General features: G+C 33.3%; 1 protein-coding gene across 2 annotated transcripts in view; it reads left to right on the top strand.

Annotated features, from left to right (window-relative positions):
- The window catches only part of LOC114346982 (protein grainyhead-like), a 306,307-nt gene that overhangs the window by 123,894 nt on the left and 162,384 nt on the right, over positions 1-20,029 (top strand). For both annotated transcript variants that reach the window (XM_050663330.1, XM_050663329.1), the window contains exon 2: positions 13,449-13,721. In XM_050663330.1, the coding sequence (XP_050519287.1) occupies positions 13,522-13,721 (200 nt within the window). In that variant the 5' untranslated portion in view covers positions 13,449-13,521. The remainder of the gene's footprint in view (positions 1-13,448; positions 13,722-20,029) is intronic.

Genomic DNA, 20,029 nt, shown 5'->3' with positions numbered 1-20,029 from the left:
ATCATTTTAATTTTGAAATGAAATATATTGAAATTTTTAAGAACAGAAATTACAAAGCAGGTTTTTAAAGCATTTTTAATAATAAATTATTGAATTTAATGAATGCATTCTCATTTTAACACTAATCAACACTTACTTACTACATTGGAACGACCCACTTACAACAAAAATGCAGGTCCAGATTAACAAAAAATATAAAGTGATTGTGACCTTGAAACAACACCCTGTAAACTGAAATTTTCAAAACCCGTTTACACATTTGAAAAGACTACAAAAAACTAAGTTTAATCGTTCACCTTAATTTTTTCGCAGACAATTTAATGACTTCAATTAATTTTGAAATTACATATGTCGAAATTTTTAAGAACTCTGAAACTACTTCACTTGATAGTGGTTCTAGCTCGACTGACAGCGAAGGTGAACTCCTTGCTACTGATGAGTGAGACTGGTCTTGGTCTTGCGGTCTTGGTCTTGGTCTTGTAGCAAGACCAAGACCAAGCTTGCAAGAACAAGACCAAGACCAAGACCGAACCTTGCAAGACCACGCAAGACCAAGACCAACCTGCAAGACTCTTGCACTTTTTTGAGAAAAATTGGTTTTTATTATTTAACTTTATTTTTTTAGTTCAATAATATATACTGACATTGTAAGAAACCTTAAACAATATATTTTTAAAATACACAATATTTTGGTTATATTTTTAAGTCGTTTTGATTAAGTCAAACGGTTTGCATTTTCTCAACCTTCAAAGTGTCCAGAAGGCAAGTTTTCAAACGGCGACAGTTCAAGGACAATTGAAATTACTTGTAAGACAAAAAAAATGTAATTATAGATAGGGTAATCCATTTAAAAAAATGCAATTAAAAACGGTTTTTATGTACCAGTAGTTTTCGCTTTTTTGTCTAATAAAAATACTGACACTTATTTCAATTCTTTTCGCATAATCGAGGAAAAATGTACGTCGTTAAATTTAAAATTAATACAAAAAATATCATAATCAATTTTGAAAAGGGATTCACAATGCTGTGAAGGCATTGTGGCCTGAATAAAAAATAACTGTTTGTCGATTGTAATGTTTCAAGCTTGGTATCGCAAAATCCAAAGCTTAGGTTCAGTTTCTGAATATAATGACAAAAATTCCGATACTGGGAAATTTTTAAAATTATTTTTTGGATTAATTTTTTATTTACAATCAACGAAAGTTGGAAGTTGAATTATTTGTGAAAATCCCGGATGACAAACGCGTAAAGAAGTTTACTGACTTCATAGTTGAAAACTATTTGGAAGAATCTAGGTTTTCCCCAGAAAGGGCCAGTACTACAAATAGTATGTGCCGCACTTGAAATGCATGCGCATCATTTCAGTGTGTTTTAAATTCTAGTTTTTACTACCCACATCCGAATATTTTCAACTTTTTAAATGTCATAATGGGTATTCAATCCAAAAATATGTGAAAATAAAAAGTGCGAATAACTCGTGTTACGAGAGCAATGTAGTTTAAATAAAATTAAAGAACTGCAAGATAACAAATTACAGAATTAAGCGTTTATAACTCCCCATTAGGTATAGTTATTATGTTATAGTATTAGGTCTATAAATAGGTATGGTAAATATGAACGTATGTACTAAAAAGTATGTTTTAGTTAGTTTATAAAAAAAGTGAATTATATTAAATAATGATTAAATAGAGTAAAAACTATTTGATTTTTGTGTTCTCTTAAAAAAATTTAATTTATGTTCTTAAATTTGACCCTCGTAGGATAAATACTACAGTGTTCGAGTGAAAGGAGCAGATCATTATCTGCGTTAACAACTATAAACCGTTTATCCCTTTTCGTAAAATCCGTGAATTGAAGGTCCCCGACCATTTGTGGCACCTTTAAGAAGCTCTTTTTCTTTAACATTTTATTAAAATACAGGGGCAATAAACAATCCAGACTCAAGACGTGGTCTGAAGGCAGGCAGCAGGTATCGACAGCATGCAAAACACAACGTGACACAACAGAAGGCCGGCAATTGCAACAAGGGTTGTAAATGCAGGTTTTTCCTACTGATAAACATTACCATTATAAAAATGTACTCTAATCTCTTTATATAGAGAGAAATAATTAGGTCATTAGGTGAATGTATAATGTTAAAATTGGTATCCGTTTGAAACTACATTCTACATTCTGTTAAAATTTTAAAGCAAATAATATAGTTTCATTCTTCACATCTTTATTTATTTCAATGTACATTTAATTCGAAATTGTTTGGTTCACATTATTACTACCAAAAAGCAAGACCAGCAAGACTCTTGCAGCAAGACCAAGACCAAGAACAAGACCGGCTAGTGCAAGACCAAGACCAAGACTGCCTTTTAGCTGCAAGACCAAGACCAAGACCAAGCTTGCAAGAACAAGACCAAGACCAAGACTAGCCTGGTCTTGGTCTTGTTCTTGTTTTGCTCATCACTACTCCTTGCTATGTGCTGTCGACATCGACCGCGACTTAACTAGTAGCATCCACCGCGACCTACACCTCCCCCTCGACCCACTTGTTCTGTTCTTACCCTTAGGATTGTTTAGAATTCCGTACATTTCAGAGGCAGAGTGAACACATGATAATTCATGCCTTCTAAATTATTATGATAAAAATGTACAGATAATTGTTTGTGAATAAAAAAGGATTGAATGGAACTGTTTACTTTCATGTGATATAAAAATAATAAAATTTTTTCGATAACAAAAGTTTTATTTGAATAAAACCAATATCCTTAACTTTTGATGAGCAGTTTATATAAACACGTCAAGACATTCACACATTATACAATATTGCAATAAAAACGAGAAAATTGGACGATATTAAAATTTGGAAGGTTAGTTTAGATACGCCTATGGTTGATAAATACGGGAAAGTTGTTTAAAATGACAAATAGTAACTACTAGATATATCGCAAAAAATCCTACCACACCCTCTTAATTAGTAAAGAGATATCACTCCATATCTTCGAGCGTATAAAACAAGGAAGGAAACATTCAGATTTTGTGAAATTGTATTTTCTCCAACTTTTCTTCTCTTAACTTTCAAATCCTATCTATATATCTGTTTATTTATGTGACAGAGAGCCGTGTTGCACTTTCGACTGCGATGTTATGCGTCTTTTGTAAAAAATTTTCATTACGTCATAAAGCACAGTGAATAATTATGATCCGATCCAGCTTCACCAGCGGAACGTTAGTTGTGTATATATTGTAAGATACAACTTTACTCCTGAATAAGCTAAATCAATATACCGTATGTCACAGAACTTACAAAATATCCATTTCATTTAAATAAAATCCTATACTGCTCAACTTAGTTAGACTAAGTTCCGTTAAGTTCCCCTTAAGCAGGGGTGGGCAAAAGCCGGCCCGTGGGCCGCATCCGGCCCTTTCGCTTATTTTATCCGGCCCGTTGAAAAATCCCACAAGCATTTTTTTAATCTCTTTTTTGTTAAAATTAAAAGTATTAATGTGTGTAATGTTCATATAAATAATGAAATATGTACCTAAATAATAGAGAGTATTATAATTTCGAACAGTTGAAACTATATTCCTACTTTACTACATAGAATTGAACAATCACTTCTCTCACTCTTCGAGACAGTGATGTTTTGGTTTTTTTTTCCATTTTTTCTTCGAGTTTACCCTTCACAATCAGCTGCAACAACTCATACTTATCATTTCTGTGCCCTAATACGATATCTCTTCTTTTAATGATAGTCAGAAGTTCTCTATCTCTTCCCATTATGTGCAGCACCATTTCGTTCGTAATATGATCGGTCCAGGGTATTTTCAAAATTCTTTTAAAAAGCCACATCTCAAAAGCTTCAGTTTTCTCATTAAGTCAACATTAACAGTCCAAGCTTCGGCACCATAAAGAAGAATAGAGTGGATATAACATTTTATCATCCGATATCAGATTTGCAGATTGAGTCTTTGGTTACTCAGAAATTTCCCTATATTCAAAATGGCTGCTTTTAATAGCCTATTCTTCATCGAATTTTTGATTTCGGATTTAGATCTTCTGTAATACAGAATCGTATTATCCACTTGTTCAATATCTTCATTTTTTATCTGGATCCTTGTTATGAATGATACAATGGACTATATTTCTTTAAAAATTACGTGACATATTTTACTGGGCACAAATTGTTTGCATGCACACCCCAGTAAGATAATGTATTATTACTATTATCTATTGTAAACAGTAAAGTTTCTTTGTCCAAATGCTTTAACATATTTTTGTCAATGATCGAAAACATCTACCACAATAAAAGTAAAAGTAGAAGATGAACTAACTGATCCAATTGAAGCTGTCAATGGTATACGACAGGGGGATTCCCTGAGTTATTATTATGTTTACCCTTATTGTTCAACCTAATCATGGATAAAATAATAAAAAAGTAAGAACTTAAAAAGGATACCAAATGGGAGAAAAACAACTTAAAATAATCTGCAATGCAGAAGATGCAATACTAATCTCTCAGAGTGAAGATAATTTACAGCGGATTATGCTGCACCAATTTAATATAACCACCAGAAACATGTTAATTCCCTAAAAAGAACAAAATGCATGGTTATAACAGCACATCCAATAAGATGTAAATGGGAGCTGGAGGGTTATGTAATAAAACAAGTGAGTGAGTTTTAGGCGTCACAATATCTAGCTACGGAAAACTCGAAACAGAAGTGGAAGATCAAGTGAATAGAGCAAACAGAGTCGCAGGTTACCTGAATGACACAATGTGGACCAATAAAAATATCGGAAAAGAAATGAAAGGCAGAATTTACAGAACAGTCATCAGACTAATATTGACATACACGGCAAAAACACGACCTGACACAGAGAGGGCAAAAAGATTGCTCGAAACAGCGGAGATGAAAACCCTTCGAAAAATCGATGGCAAGACACTATGGGACGGAGCTAGAATTATAGATATACGACGGAGATGCAAGGTGGACAACAGTTATAACCGGGTAAGAAACAGAAGAGTAGAATGGAATGACCACATAAGCCGAATGACCACAAATAGAGCACTATAAGGACGGCGAGAGACGGTTCCTCAATAGAAAGGCGGTCAGTGGGAAAACCAAGAAAACTATGGAACGACAACTTACTGGAGGCACATTTAAAAATCAGACAGAGTCATGTCTATACAAAAAGAAGAAGAAGAAGTATTTTTGAAAAAAAAATTTCTTGGGCAGGGCAAAATTCGACCAAAAATATTCGCATGTGCACAGCGTAGGTAGGCGGTACAGTACTCCGGCCCGGGAAACATTTTGAAAATTTCATTTTGGCCCGCGCTTAAAAGTATTTGCCCACCCCTGCCCTTAAGACTACCTTAACTATGCTGTTCGTGTTCCAGAATTGGTTAGGAAGGTTATATAATTTAAAATAATGTTAATATAAACTGGAACATGAAGTAAAAACCACTTCTATGTAAAAGGTATATTTACTAAAAATTTTTAGAATCCCAAAGGATTCAATAAAATGAGTTCATCAGAACGTTTTCAAACCTATCGGTCCATCATCAGTGAATTTGAATACTTGCAAAATAACCCCAGAACCAAACAATGGTTGTGATTATAAATAGATCTACATTATGTTAAAATAAATTTAAAATGGCTAAACGCCGATGTTCAGGGATTAAACCTCTGGGAACATGGTGAAACTCTACCCGAGGACCCAATCAACCATCTTCGGTCAACGATGACTACTAAGTGATACTTAGTTGACTTAGTAGTCATCGTTGACCGAAGATGGTTGATTGGGTCCTCGGGTAGAGTTTCACCATGTTCCCAGAGGTTTAATCCCTGAACATCGGCGTTTAGCCATTTTAAATTTATTTTAACATAATGTAGATCTATTTATAATCACAACCATTGTTTGGTTCTGGGGCTATTTTGCAAGTATTCAAATTCACTGATGATGGACCGATAGGTTTGAAAACGTTCTGATGAACTCATTTTATTGAATCCATTGGGATTCTAAAAATTTTTAGTAAATATACCTTTTACATAGAAGTGGTTTTTACTTCATGTTCCAGTTTGTTTAACTATAAGGTATACAGCCAACCCAGGGAACTACCCCTTTTAGTTTAATGTTAATATCTCTTAAAATTAAACTTCAAAAAATTCTTCTGCTAGGTCGATCTCGATTTTTGTATTCAATTATTATTCTTTATGCACTATTTTTTCATTGCTAGACAGATCTCTTATTCTTAGTTCCAGCGAGACTCAATAACCTCTGGCACTTGGTCATAAGACCTTGGTACCATACCTGTTTTTTTTTTCATTAAACAAACATTTAATAGAAACGAAGGCCAGCAATTTCCTTATGGGTAATTTTAGGATTTCTTTTGGTTCAACCCTCTGTTGACCAGTGGATTCCTAACACTCATATTCTTAGCATATTGCAAAGGTATAGAATGTGTGTGGCAGTATTTTCTTCAATTTCGCAATTTTCTGCACCATGCTTCATTCTTCTTACCTAGCACCATTCTTCACCATGCTTCATTCTGCCATTCATCTTATCTAGATTGTATAGGTGTTTTCTTAAACGACAATGTCCAGTTACCATTTCGGTAACCTCTATTGAGGTTCAACAAATTGTTATAGAGGTTGTTGTCAATATTATTGATTATTTTCTTCTAATCTAGATTTGCTATTGTGTGGCTCTCCATTTCTTTTGATGGTTCTTTATCAACCACTTCTGAACCTCATTTTTTGTATCATCTTCAGTGATGCCACATAATGGTCCTACAAACTGGGTTATTTACTGCCAGAATAGCTGCTTAGCTATCTGCATAAATATTGATTTTCTTTGTTTTGGAGTCTCCTTCCAATATTTCATCAAAGCTAAAACGTCAGCCTAAAACACAGTTGTATATTGGCCTCCGCTCTAAGATTTATTATAATTACCTGTTTGCCAAGTTATCATGACCCAGCCAGAGACCTAAGAGGACAAATTAACAAGGCCGCTGTCTTGTCCGGATGTTTGAGAGATGGTCTGGTCCATATATGAGAATGGACTGCAAAGTTAAAATTTATAAAACTTGCATCATACCTGTTATGACCTATGGCATTGAATCAAGAGAAGACACCAATAAAACCAAAAGCATGCTACGAACAGCCGAAATGAAGACGCTAAGAGCAATAGCAGGGAAGACAAGAAGAGATGGAATACGAAACAACATCATCAGGGAACAATGTGGCGTTCAAGATGTAGTCAGATGGGGCAGGCAAAGACGAAAAGAATGGAAGACGGAAAGAATGGAGGAGCACAGACAGAATTGCGCTAGAAGGAAAACCAGCAGGCAAGCGTCCACCGGGGAGACCACCAAAAAGATGGAGAGATAGCTGGCAGTCTACCTCTCAAGAAATACTTCAACGTCGGAAATAACAGATCGACAGATCTACAACAAGTATTAGAAGAAGAAGAAGAAGAAGACGTGTTTGCCCAAAGACTCCTGTTCCAGTACCATGGGCAGTTTTTAGTGAACCATATTATATCTCCATTAATATTTGGGACAGTATGGATAGAACCATTATCCTCTATTCTTACTGCTTCATATGTTTTTGACCCAGAGCTAATGTTATCGTAGTGTTAGTTTAGGTTAGAATATCTTCTTATGGATGTACTGACAGAGTAGGTAAGGGATGGTCAATAATACTCCTTGGTCAATGCTCTTTGCGGATGATATCGTATTAGTGGAGGAGAGGAAAGAAATGTTGGAGGAGAAATTGGAGGGGGGACTTAAGCCTAGCAGGTCACAAACGGAATATTATGTGGTTGGGAGGAACAGGAATGGTTGGGGACATAGAATTGCTTGGCCCAAAAAATAGGACGAGTAGGAGAGTTTAAATATCTTAACTCCTAAATTAAAACAAACGACACCACTACGGCCAACATACCAACACCAGGAGGAATCAGGCAGGGAGACAGCCTCAGTCCATTTCCATTCAATATGCTAATGGATGAAATAATAAAAGATGTGGAATCGCTACAACTAGGATACAGACTCGGCCATAGTAGAATCAGTATAGTGTGCCATGCGAATGATGCAGCCCTGATTGCGGAGGACGAGGATGACCTACAAAGACAACTTTATTGATTCTATCAAGTATGTCGACGACTCAACATGAAGATATCCACGCAGAAAACAAAATGCATTACCATTGCGAAAGACCCAATTAGATGCAGGCTCGTGGTAGAGGGGAAACCCATAGAACAGCTAAACCAGTTCAAATATCTAGTTGTAGAGTTTTTAAGTTATCATGACTCAGCCAGAGACCTAAGAGGACAAATTAACAAGCCCGCTGTCTTGTCCGGATGTTTGAGAGATGTGGTCTGGAATAACCCATATATGAGAATGGAAAGCAAAGTGACCTATGGCATTTAATCAAGAGAAGACACCAATAAAACCAAAAGCATGCTACGAACAGCCGAAATGAAGACGCTAAGAGCAGTAGCAGGGAAGACAAGAAGAGGTAGAATACGAAACAACATCATCAGGGAACAATGTGGCGTGCAAGATGTAGTCAGATGGGGCAGGCAAAGGCGAAGAGAATGGTTCAGTCATGTAAAAAGAATGGAGGAGCATAGACTACCAAGAATTTCTCTAGAAGGAAAACCAGCAGGCAAGCGTCCACCGAGGAGACCACCAAAAAGATGGAGAGATAGCTGGCAGTCTACCTCTCTCAAGAAATACTTCAACGGCGGAATTAACATATTGACAGATCTACTACAAGTATAAGAAGAAGAAGAACTCCTACATAACGAAAAATAGGACACTAGATTGAGAAATTGCCAACAGGATACAGGCTGGTTTGTTTAACTGGAAAAGAATAAGCGGGGTACTCTGTGTTCGAAAAATCGATGAAGTGCTGAAAGGAAAGGAAAGGCTGGGTGTGACCTATTCAGTAAAAGAAGATGAAGATAGCTTAAGTGAAAATATTACGGTGGATATAGGGTACGACTAGAAGGGACAAGATCAGGACGAGATGACTAGGGAAAGAGCCAGTGTGGCTACAATCTCAAAAAAGGTTCAACAACAAAGAGTGCAATGGTTTGATTATGGTTTGATTATTAGTTTCATTCGTTATTCTACTATGTCCTGATTTAACAGGTACGTTGCTCAGGTGAATGATATACTTGTCTTGTCGATATATAAAAATATAGTTTAGTAAAATAATTAAATGTCGATCTTTACTGATGATGGTTCTTACAATGTAAAATATCTTCGTGTTTGTAGTACCCTACCTACTTTTTCAAATGACGTTGCATTTAAGGTCTGTTCATACTATTGCTTTGCGCTCGATACGCTCACGCTCAAATAAAATATTCTTTGAAGAGACAATAAAATTAGTCACGTTACTACCTATCGCATTCGGTATCGATACATTCCAAAGAATATGGTACCAAAAAAGGGGATCAAAATTATATGGAAAGTTTATTTGACTGGCCCATTCTGTGTTCGATATTTGTATTTGTATGAGAGAATTTATTAAAAATTTTTAAAGTTATTTTAAAGATATAAATAATAATGAATATACCAATCAAAATAAAAATAATATTTAATTTGTCATAGTTATGAAATGGGAAATAAAGTCGGCTAACAAAAAATGATATTGGCTAGAAAATTATAAAAAAATGTTTTAATGTTAAAGGCTATACAAACCAATCTATATAGTTCAGAAGCTAAATTTTGTAGTAGTTTTTGACGTTTCTGTTTGGCTTTTTGAAAATTCCGATAGTAAATAAATGTCTATGCCTAAAAGGTATCCCCGATAAAATTGGCAGAATGCCATTATGTTCTATTTATTTAAATAATAATACTCAGCGCAATTTTAGCACACCACCCTTTATCTGTATTTTAAAGTGTATAAAATGGAGAAAAACCCCCAAAACCGCTAAGAAACCAGATTTTCGGATTTTTTACGGTGGCTCACCTTACGGAAAAATCTGGAAAAATCAAGAAAAATGTTGTTTGATACATAAAATAAAATAATAGACATGCAAGCAAAGAAAAGTTTATTCATATTGTACTGTACATATTATACAATCTTCCATGAATTTTTTAAATAATCTTTTTTGAGAACGATTTCCACAGTGGAAATCGAAAAGTCAAACATTAGTTAATTAAAAATGTAATTTTCATGACACCAACAATTGTGACAATCCCATCTAAACATAATAAATATTCTGTACCTACTTAAATATTGTGGACATTTGGTGAAACGTTATACCAAACGTTTTGGTAGAAATTGCACGTTTATACTAGCTATTTTGAACTTGACTGGCTTTTTAAGATACCCAAACAAACTACTTGAATTACAAGGTCGAAACCACAGACATAATAAACTGATACCAATCTGAAATCATCTATATTCTTGGTAGAAAATGCATCCACAGAGCCTATTTTACTTCAAATCAGGCCCGAGGCACTACACAATTTTCGGACCCCTAAATATAATTTAATAATAATAATAACTTTTTTAAATGTATTAATTATTTAATAGAAATATAGTTGCACAAGAAAATAATAGTTTTACATTGTTTAAGGGGATAGGCGCAAACTTTCGGCTTCAATGCTATTTAAATGCATTTATTTTTTTCGAAGCCTGAGAAAACTAATAAGTATTTTTGAAAAATTTAAACGCAAAATGAAAGATTACGTTACTACCGAGGGCCGAAAGTCCCTGAAATCTTCGATAATGTTTATTTTAATAAGTTACAGGGGTGAAAAAAAAAAGAAAATTGAGTGTGATTTTTAATTTTAAATACTATCTTATTCAAAAGAAACTTTTTATTTATTCTAAGGGACATTCGGCCCTCGGTAATAATGTAATCTTTTATTCTGCGTCTAATTTTTTTTTAAATATTTATTAGTTTTTTGAGGATTCGAAAAAATGAATGCATTTAAAGAGCATTGAAGCCGAAAGTTTTGCGCCTATCCACTTAATTATAACTCTTATGGTTATCATTTATTATTGCCTGTTCGTAAAATGAAACAATTTTGAAAATTTGTTTTGTTATTTTAATAAACATGTTTTGTTTGGTGATCTTTCTGGGCCCCATTCAAATACGGGCCCGAGGCAGGTGCCTCACGGGCCTAGTGGTAAAATAGGCCCTGTGCATCCATAATCTCAAACAAAATTGTCGTTATCATAATCATAATTATATAAAAAATTATACAGGGTGTCCAGAAACTCTACCGACAAACGAAGACCGGAAATTCTTCAGATAAATTTAAGACATTTTAACCCAATTCTTCTAGTCCGAAAATGCTTCCTAAGGAAGCTAGAGCTCTTTGAAGGTGGCGTCTTGTAATTAGTTTGTCTTAAATAACTCCAGAACGCGTTTATTTACAAAAATTAAAATTGGTACGCATATTTATCTTCTAGAGATAAATCGATTACATTTATTGTGAATTTCTAGTACCGGTCATAGGCGTCCGTTTTGGGTAGGGCAACGGTTATTTTATCGCATAACTTTTATGTCTTTAATTTAAGCATTTTTGACACTGGATTATTAAATTATGAGCTATGCTAGTACTAAAAGGTACTCTTGCTTTAAGTGGTAGAACACACCGTTTTCTAGAAAAAACAATTTGAAAATTTTTCATTTTTTGAATTTCCAAAAAAAATTTCAAAAAAAACCATTTAGAAAAACGAAAACTGGTACGTTTATTTATATTCCAGAGACGAATCGATTTCATTAATTGCGAATTTCTAGTACCGGTCATATGCGTCCGTTTTGGGTAGGTGAAGGGTTATTTTATTGCATTTTTGTCTTTAATTTTTAAGAATTTTTTACTTTAGATTATTAAATTGTGAGGTATTTTAGTACTAAAACTTACTCTTGCTATAAGTTGGTAAAATACACCGTTTTTTTTTTTTAAATTTTTTTCAAATTCAAAAAACGACAAATGTTCAAATCGATTTTTCTAGAAAACAGTGTGTCCTACCGACTTAAATCAAGAGTACCTTTTAGTACTAGAATATCTCACAATATAATAATCCAGTATCAAAAATGCTTAAAAGTTAAAGACAAAAAAGTTATGCGATAAAATAACCGTTGCCATACCGAAAACGGACGCCTATGACCGGTACTAGAAATTCACAATGGATGAAATCGATTTACCTCTGGAAGATAAATATGTGTACCAATTTTTTCTGAATAGAAGCGTTCTGGAGGTATTTAAGAAAAACTAATTACAAGACGTCATCTTCAAAGAGCTCTAGCTCCCTTAGGAAGCATTTTCTGATTAGATAAATTGGGTTAAAATGTCTTAAAATTATATGAGGAATCTCCTGTCTTCGTTTGTCGGTAGAGTTTCTGGACACCCTGTATAATATAGTTTTATCAAGGTTCTGAAACTGCTTTCTTGTGGCATGTTTAATTTACTATTAGGTTTATATGGGATTGAGCCACAATTATTGATATAATGAAAACTACATTTCTTAATTAACTACTGTTTGACGTTTCTACTACCACTCCGGAAATCGTTCTCAAAAAATTCCCAAAAATTCTCAAAGGTTACCGATAAAGTGGTGAATTCGACACGACAAAATTGTGTGTACACTCAAATAAAATGTGCTTACTTCTTGGAATTTAAATCAACTTTAATTGAAACACATTATTTTTCAGTTTTATTCAAAATATGGGGGGCAGTATCCATAATATTCAAACATTATGTTATATCAGTCTAAACTGTATTTATACTACCAGCCTTTATAATCATTAGGTCTGCAGGACCGTCAGGAATCGTGTGCAGGAATCGTCAGTCAATATTTAGAAGAGGTGGAAATAATTGTCCGTATGAACTGACCAGCTGGCAATCCCGATCTAAATCCTATAGAACATCTATGGGATATGATGGGAAGACGTCTTCGAGCACGAGTACCTTGTCCAAACAACTTGGCTAAAGTTGGAGCGGCTCTTCAGGAAATATGGGACTAACTGGAACAATTTGATATCCAGAGGTTAATTACCTCAATGCCGACACGTCTACAGGCTGTTAAAAGGGTCCGAGAGGGACACACTAGATCTTAATTTATTATATCAATGTTTTTGTTAATTTCAGAAAGTTTTGAATATTTTTCTATTTTCGATTTTTGGCGTATGTCTCTATAAATAAATGATTTTTTTGGATAATCTGTAAAAAATATTTTAATTTAACATACTTTTACATATATACCTGATTTAAAAGTTAAAGCTTCAAACATTTTCATTCTTCATCAAAAAATACCCATGCATCGATTTTTTTGCACCTGAGTGTAGTTTATTTTGGGCTGAAATCATGTTCCAATAGCGTTATTTTCCACGTAAAAGATATTTGAGATTTGTCCAAAATTTTTTGAACATATTGCTTGTTTACTGGGTTAATTTTCCTTTACTAACTTCGAATTTTTTTTTGCAGAAAGAGAAAAGAAAGCCTAGATTCAACGTCTTCGCACACAGCAGGTGATTTACCTGTGGTGGGTCAACGTGGTATGGCTGAATTGCCCGAGGGGGCAGCCCCTCCTGAGGACCATCAGAATTGGAGAGCCTTTTACGAACATCCCCTGACGGCCGCCACGACTGCCATGCTCAATATCGGCGGAGGAGCAGAAGACCAATCAACAGCTATGGGACTGATATATGAATACTACAAGATACCTGATTCCAAAGATAAATTAGCTGATATTTGGTCGTAAGTATCCAATCAGCTACTTATCGGACTCCATTATTTAGTATTATATACTGAATAATATGCTTTTATGCTTGCAGCTCATAATAGTATAAGTAAAAAAGATAGTAGAAACACTTTAAGAGCGCTACGTTTGGTCCCTTTTTAGTTTACACTTTACACCAACCGGTTCACACAGACCGAATCCGTCTATGTCAATCGTTTTAGGTTTTACTCGGGAAGCAGTCCCTTACTAGAGTGTATGAGTGTTAACTGAAATTTAGTTATTTTGAATGTGATTTAGAGCAGTTCGCCGGCAGAGTGTAAAGTAATTTTAGATTTAACTATATTTTTATAAAGTTCTTTTAGTATCAATAAATCTAACAATAACAAGAGTAATACCTATTCTACATCAATTATTATCTATGCAAGCATGCGGTGAGAAGTAAGATCCTTGTAAGGTTAAATGTAATTAGAACATGACCACAATAATTTTAGCACATACGATATCCTGATTTAACTTACGTGTGTACCTAGGTATGTACCTAAGTAAACAATAAATCTTTCTAATTAGCACAAAAACTAGCCCCGCACTATAGCTTAGAGCAGGCCTATCAAAACCTACAAAGCTAACAGTTCTATTATATTTCTTACTTATAGGCCAGGGTAATAAGACAAAAATATACCCTGTTCGTGACACTTCAGCAGCCAGGGTACTGAAGCGTTTTTTCGACAAGTAATACCTATAGGAACAAATTGTAACTATTTCCTGCGTAGGATCTGGCGGACATTTTTATTTATAATCAATTAGGTAACTGTCAAAAAATGGCATTTTTCCCTTTTTTTTCAAACAATGGAAAACAGTGAAACTTATGATTTTTTTAGTACAAAATATCTTTGAGTTTATGGAAAAAGCTTTGAAATGACATATTACAAAGTTTGATATACTCATTTATTGTTAATATAATGGCGAAAAAAGGTCGGAATTGCAAAAAAAATTATTTTCGCAATAACTCTTGTAAAAATTAGTATACAGGTTTGAAATTTTTGTCAAATGAGGGTTCTTTGGTGCTTAATATGTGACAAAAATTTCAAAGCGATTCATTCAATTGTTTAAATTTTATTCGAATTGTTTATCTCATAGAGCATTTTTTTTTTGCAATAACATAAGTCAGAAAAAAATGACGTTAGAACCATTCCACAGGTGTCAAATGGAAGAGCATGAGCTATATTTTCAACTTGGTTTAAAAAAGCGAATAAAAAATGCATTTAATAGTAATAAATAATTATGCAAAAGTATCTTAAAGCTTTCCTTATAAACTTTTTGGATAACTTTTCCAAAAAAATTAACTTTTATACCCTGTTTTAAGTGCACAACTACCAAGTAATGTTATTTATATCATAATTGATAAAAAATTGTAATAAATATATATAATTTCTTATATAACAAAATAAAAAGTTTATAAGGAAAGATTTACGATACTTTTGCATAATTATTTATTACTAATAAATGCATTTTTTATTCGCTTTTTTTAAACCAAGTTGAAAATATAGCTCATGCTCTTTCATTTGACACCTATGAAATGGTTCTAACGTCATTTTTTTCTGACTTATGTTATTGCAAAAAAAATTCTCTCTGTGATAAACAATTTGAATAAAATTTAAACAATTGAATGAATCGCTTTGAAATTTTTATCACATATTAAGCACCAAAGAACCCTTATGTGACAAAAATTTCAAAGCTGTACACTAATTTTTACAATAGATATTGCGAAAATATTTTTTTTTACAATTCCCACCTTTTTTCGCAATTATATTAACAATAAATGAGTATATCAAACTTTGCAATGCGTCATTTTAAAGCTTTTTCCATAAACTCAAAGATATTTGTACTAAAAAAACATAAGTTTACTGTTTTCCTTTGATTTGAAAAAAAAGGGAAAAATGCCATTTTTTGACACTTAATTGTTTATAAATAAAAATGGTCGCCAGATCCTACGCAGGAAATAGTTACAATTTGCTCTTATAGGTATTACCTGTGGAAAAAACGCTTCAGTACCCTGGCTGCTCGAGTGTCATGGGAAAAAGCTTACTACCCTGGACTATTATACTATACCAGTGGTTCCCACCTTTTATGTCTGGCGACCCACCTTCTCATGTTTTTTCATATTCGCGACCCATACGTCACCCATGATGATATATAATGTACATTATTCGGCTACTGTAAGAGCCACGCCGCGACCCACCTAAAATCCGCGCGCGACCCACTAGTGGGTCGCGACCCACCAGTTGATAAACGCTGTACTATACCATCAAAGAAGGAACTATACTAAATTTACAATCAAGATGCAGTAGAAATAAACACACGTTAAATGCTACTAGGAGCACTCCCGAATCATAATTTACAATTTATATACATTGTAAATCCCAAATCATGATTTTCAAAGTTTATACATTGTAAATTATGATTGCCATAATATACTGGCAATTATATACTGCCATAATATACTGGTAATAGAATGGCTTTTTTTGAGGAATATTTAATATGTTGTGATTGTTAGTTATTGTAATTTATATTTTATATTTATATTTGTGTGTGTATATTTTAACTATACTCACATTTGTATTTGTTTGTAAACTTGACTTGTAAAAGATACTTTTGTATCGATATTACCAATAAACTATATATCTATTTATTTGTCTACATTTAGTTCCAATCCGAATTTCTGTGTTTCTTCAATAATTTTCTTTGCAACTTTTCCTCATTCTCTCGCAGTTCTTGCTAGGATCTTAAGATCATCAGCAAAAATGCCAAGCACTGGTGCTCATTTTTCATGATTGTTTCTTCCACCTTCATGTTGCATTTTCTGATTACAATTTCTAACACTAAGTTGAATAATGTGGTGGATAAAAGATCTCCCTGTCTCAAGCTTTCTGCAACCGTAAATTGATCTGAAACGTGACCCTTCCAAGCAAGTTCACAGGTTAGAGATATTTAGAGTTCACAGTCACTTGGTAGTCAACGTTGGCATAAGATGATTGAATAAGTTACTCGATTAGAGTTTCACCATGTTCCCGGAGGTTATATCTATTAACATCGACGTTTAGCCTTTTCAATATTACATCAACATAATGTAGATTGAATTATAATTACAACTATTGTTTGGTTCTGGGGCTATTTAGCAAGTATATGAATTCACTGATGATGGACTGATAGGTCCGAAAACGTTCTGAACTGGACATATTTTATTCAATCCATTGGGATTTTTAAATCTTTAGTAAATATACCTATTACATAGAAGTGGTTTTTACTTCATGTTACAGTTTTTTAACTATTTGGTATACAGCCAACCTAGGGAACTACCCCTTTTTAGTTTATTTAGAGCAGTGATTCTCAACCTGCGGCCCTCTAGCGTTTTTCATGCGGCCCAAAAGCTCACTAAAAGGCCTGTAAACGATCAAATTATTTGTCAAATTTCACGTGTTTGTCGAGGGACCGTTCAAGTATTACGTAACGCAGGTGGGGGGGGGGTAAAAAATCTTCGAAAATTGCGTTACGCAATAGTTAAACGCCCATTAGAGTGCGTTACGCAGGGGGAGGGGGGGTCAAAAATCTTCAAAAATCGCGTTACGTAATACTTGAAACGGTCCCTAAGATGTGATTGTGAAATTATATTGAAATTTTTAAGAACTCTGGGATTAAAAGGCAGGTATTATTAACTTTTAAATAATAATAAATTATTAAAGTTAATGAACAAATATCCATTTTAAAAATAATCAACACTTATTTACTAGATACATTGGAACAACCCATTTAGTAATCACAAGAAAAATTTAAGTCCGGATTAACAAAGAAATATAAAGTGATTGTGGCCTTGAAACAACACCCTGTATATTTAAATTTTCAAGATTTATTTGCACATTTGAAAAGAGCACAAAAACTGAGTTTACAGTGTTATTCGCTTTAATTTTAGGCACAGGAAATTTAATGATTTTAATTTTGACATTAAGAATACTGAAATTTTTAAGAACTCTTAAGATTAAAAAGCAGGTTTTTACTTTGCAAAAAAGCACCTTGAATAATAAATTACTAAATTTAATAAATAAATATAATCTTAAAAATAATCTATAATTATATACTACATTGGGATGACACTTATCACAAGAAAAACCCAGGTTTGAATTAACAAAAAAATATAAAATAATTGTGACCTTTAAACAACACCCTGTATATTAAAATTGTCAAAATCCGTTTGCACATTTGAAAAGAGTACAAAAAACGAAGTTTAATTGACCGCTTCAATTTTTTATGCAGACAATTTAATGACAGTAATTTCGAAATTAATTCGAAATTTTTGTGGTGAGTTCTCAGAGTTCTTAAAAATTTCGATATATGTAATTTCAAAATTAATTGAAGTCATTAAATTGTCTGCGAAAAAATTAAGGTGAACGATTAAACTTAGTTTTTTGTAGTCTTTTCAAATGTGTAAACGGGTTTTGAAAATTTCAATATACAGGGTGTTGTTTCAAGGTCACAATCACTTTATATTTTTTGTTAATCTGGACCTGTATTTTTGTTGTATGTAGTAACTAAGTGTTGAATAATGTTAAAATGAGAATGCATTCATTAAATTCAATAATTTATTATTAAAAATGCTTTAAAAACCTGCTTTGTAATCTCTGTTCTTAAAAATTTCAATATATTTCATTTCAAAATTAAAGTGATTAAATTTTCTGCGAAAAACATTAAAGCGAACCTATAAACTCAGTTCTTTGTGCTCTTTTCAAATGTGCAAACGGGTTTTGAAAATTTCAATATACAGGATGTTGTTTCAAGGTCACAATGAATTTAAGAATAATTTTTTTAATCCGGACTTGGATTTTTCTTCTGATTATATTTTTATTTTCTGATTATGATTCTATGGTTTGGGTTCTAAATAAGACATACTTGTATCAAATATCCAAAAATATAAAAGGTGGTTATAAAGTTATGGTCCAGACAAAAATGGGCAAAATCGATAAAAACACCCTGTAACTCGGTTATAAAAATCGGTGGGGCAATAAATGTAGAATATCTAGAACCGCCTCAGTGCTCTATTCGCCATTTAAGTATTTCCGTTTCTTAATGAAACACCCTGTATACTAATCCACCTATGCGGCCTGCAAGCTGTGGCAATAGCTAGTATGTGGCCCAGAGAAAAAAAGGTTGAGTATCGCTGATTTAGAGTCACTTTAATTAGCCTGATCATTTTTTTTTTGTATACCCAAATGTTCCATTGCTCGATACATTTTGACTCTATCGATTCTATCACATATCTCAAATCCACCAACAAAACACGCAGAGGAACTTTACCTTCCGTAAAGGAGATACAGACAACGTGTTAAAGATGGTAAAGTTATAAAGTAAATTCTTGAGATGTAAAAAATGGTAAAAATAAATCTAAAAGCTCAGCTGGTGTCAACAAGCTTCCTTTCTTATTTGACCGCGTTCTTGATAATTTCAACAATAATTTATGATTTTTTTCATCATATTATTGAACATAAATGGATGTTATTTCATCTAGACCAGGAAAAGACGGATTTAAAAATGATAGATCCCGTCCGGTTTATATAACTGTGCGAAACATATATCAAAGAAGTGTAAAAACCTTGAGACATATATTATTTTCATACAAACATTAAACTGATTTTATATCTCCTTATAAGATAGTTACAAAAGGGAAACATTAGATACACCCTTCTTGGAAGTGGAATAAATATTTATAATGAATTTAAGAGCATTATAAAAATGCGTATACCATTGGTTTTGGCTCGAACAAAAAAGAGTCGGGCCGTTTAAAAATTGGCGATAAATATATGTGAATTTATTTGACCTAAAAGTTTCTCTTGACAGATTTATAGGGCTCCTTTTTATTGGCGAACTATATATTACGGCATACAATGGAGTTTGTATAAAAAATCTAAATTTTATCTGTTTGCATACATGATAGTTTTGTTTTGTAAATGTGGCACACCAACAATAGAAAACTTTTGTAACTAATTCACAAGTTATACTTTTTCACTAAAAAATGACAGTCCGATACGATATTAAAGTCTATTGTACGTTTTATGTCTCTATGATGTGTGGTATAGAAAATTGACCATATGGCTGTATTGTAAAGCCAGAAAAACATTTAGGTATACGATTCTTTACGTGCGTATTGAACTAATGGTTCGTCGCAAGAATTTGCGTCGCAAATTTAATTGCTCGACCATCAAAAATTTGAAAAAAAGAGCCGCTATAGGTGAATTTTTTTAATCATTTTAGGCACGATGGGACCCTACAACTTAAA

This window comes from Diabrotica virgifera, chromosome 10 (assembly GCF_917563875.1).
Source record: "Diabrotica virgifera virgifera chromosome 10, PGI_DIABVI_V3a".
In the NCBI taxonomy this organism is placed as follows: Eukaryota; Metazoa; Arthropoda; class Insecta; order Coleoptera; family Chrysomelidae; genus Diabrotica; species Diabrotica virgifera.
This window is presented reverse-complemented; position numbering and strand designations above follow the sequence as displayed.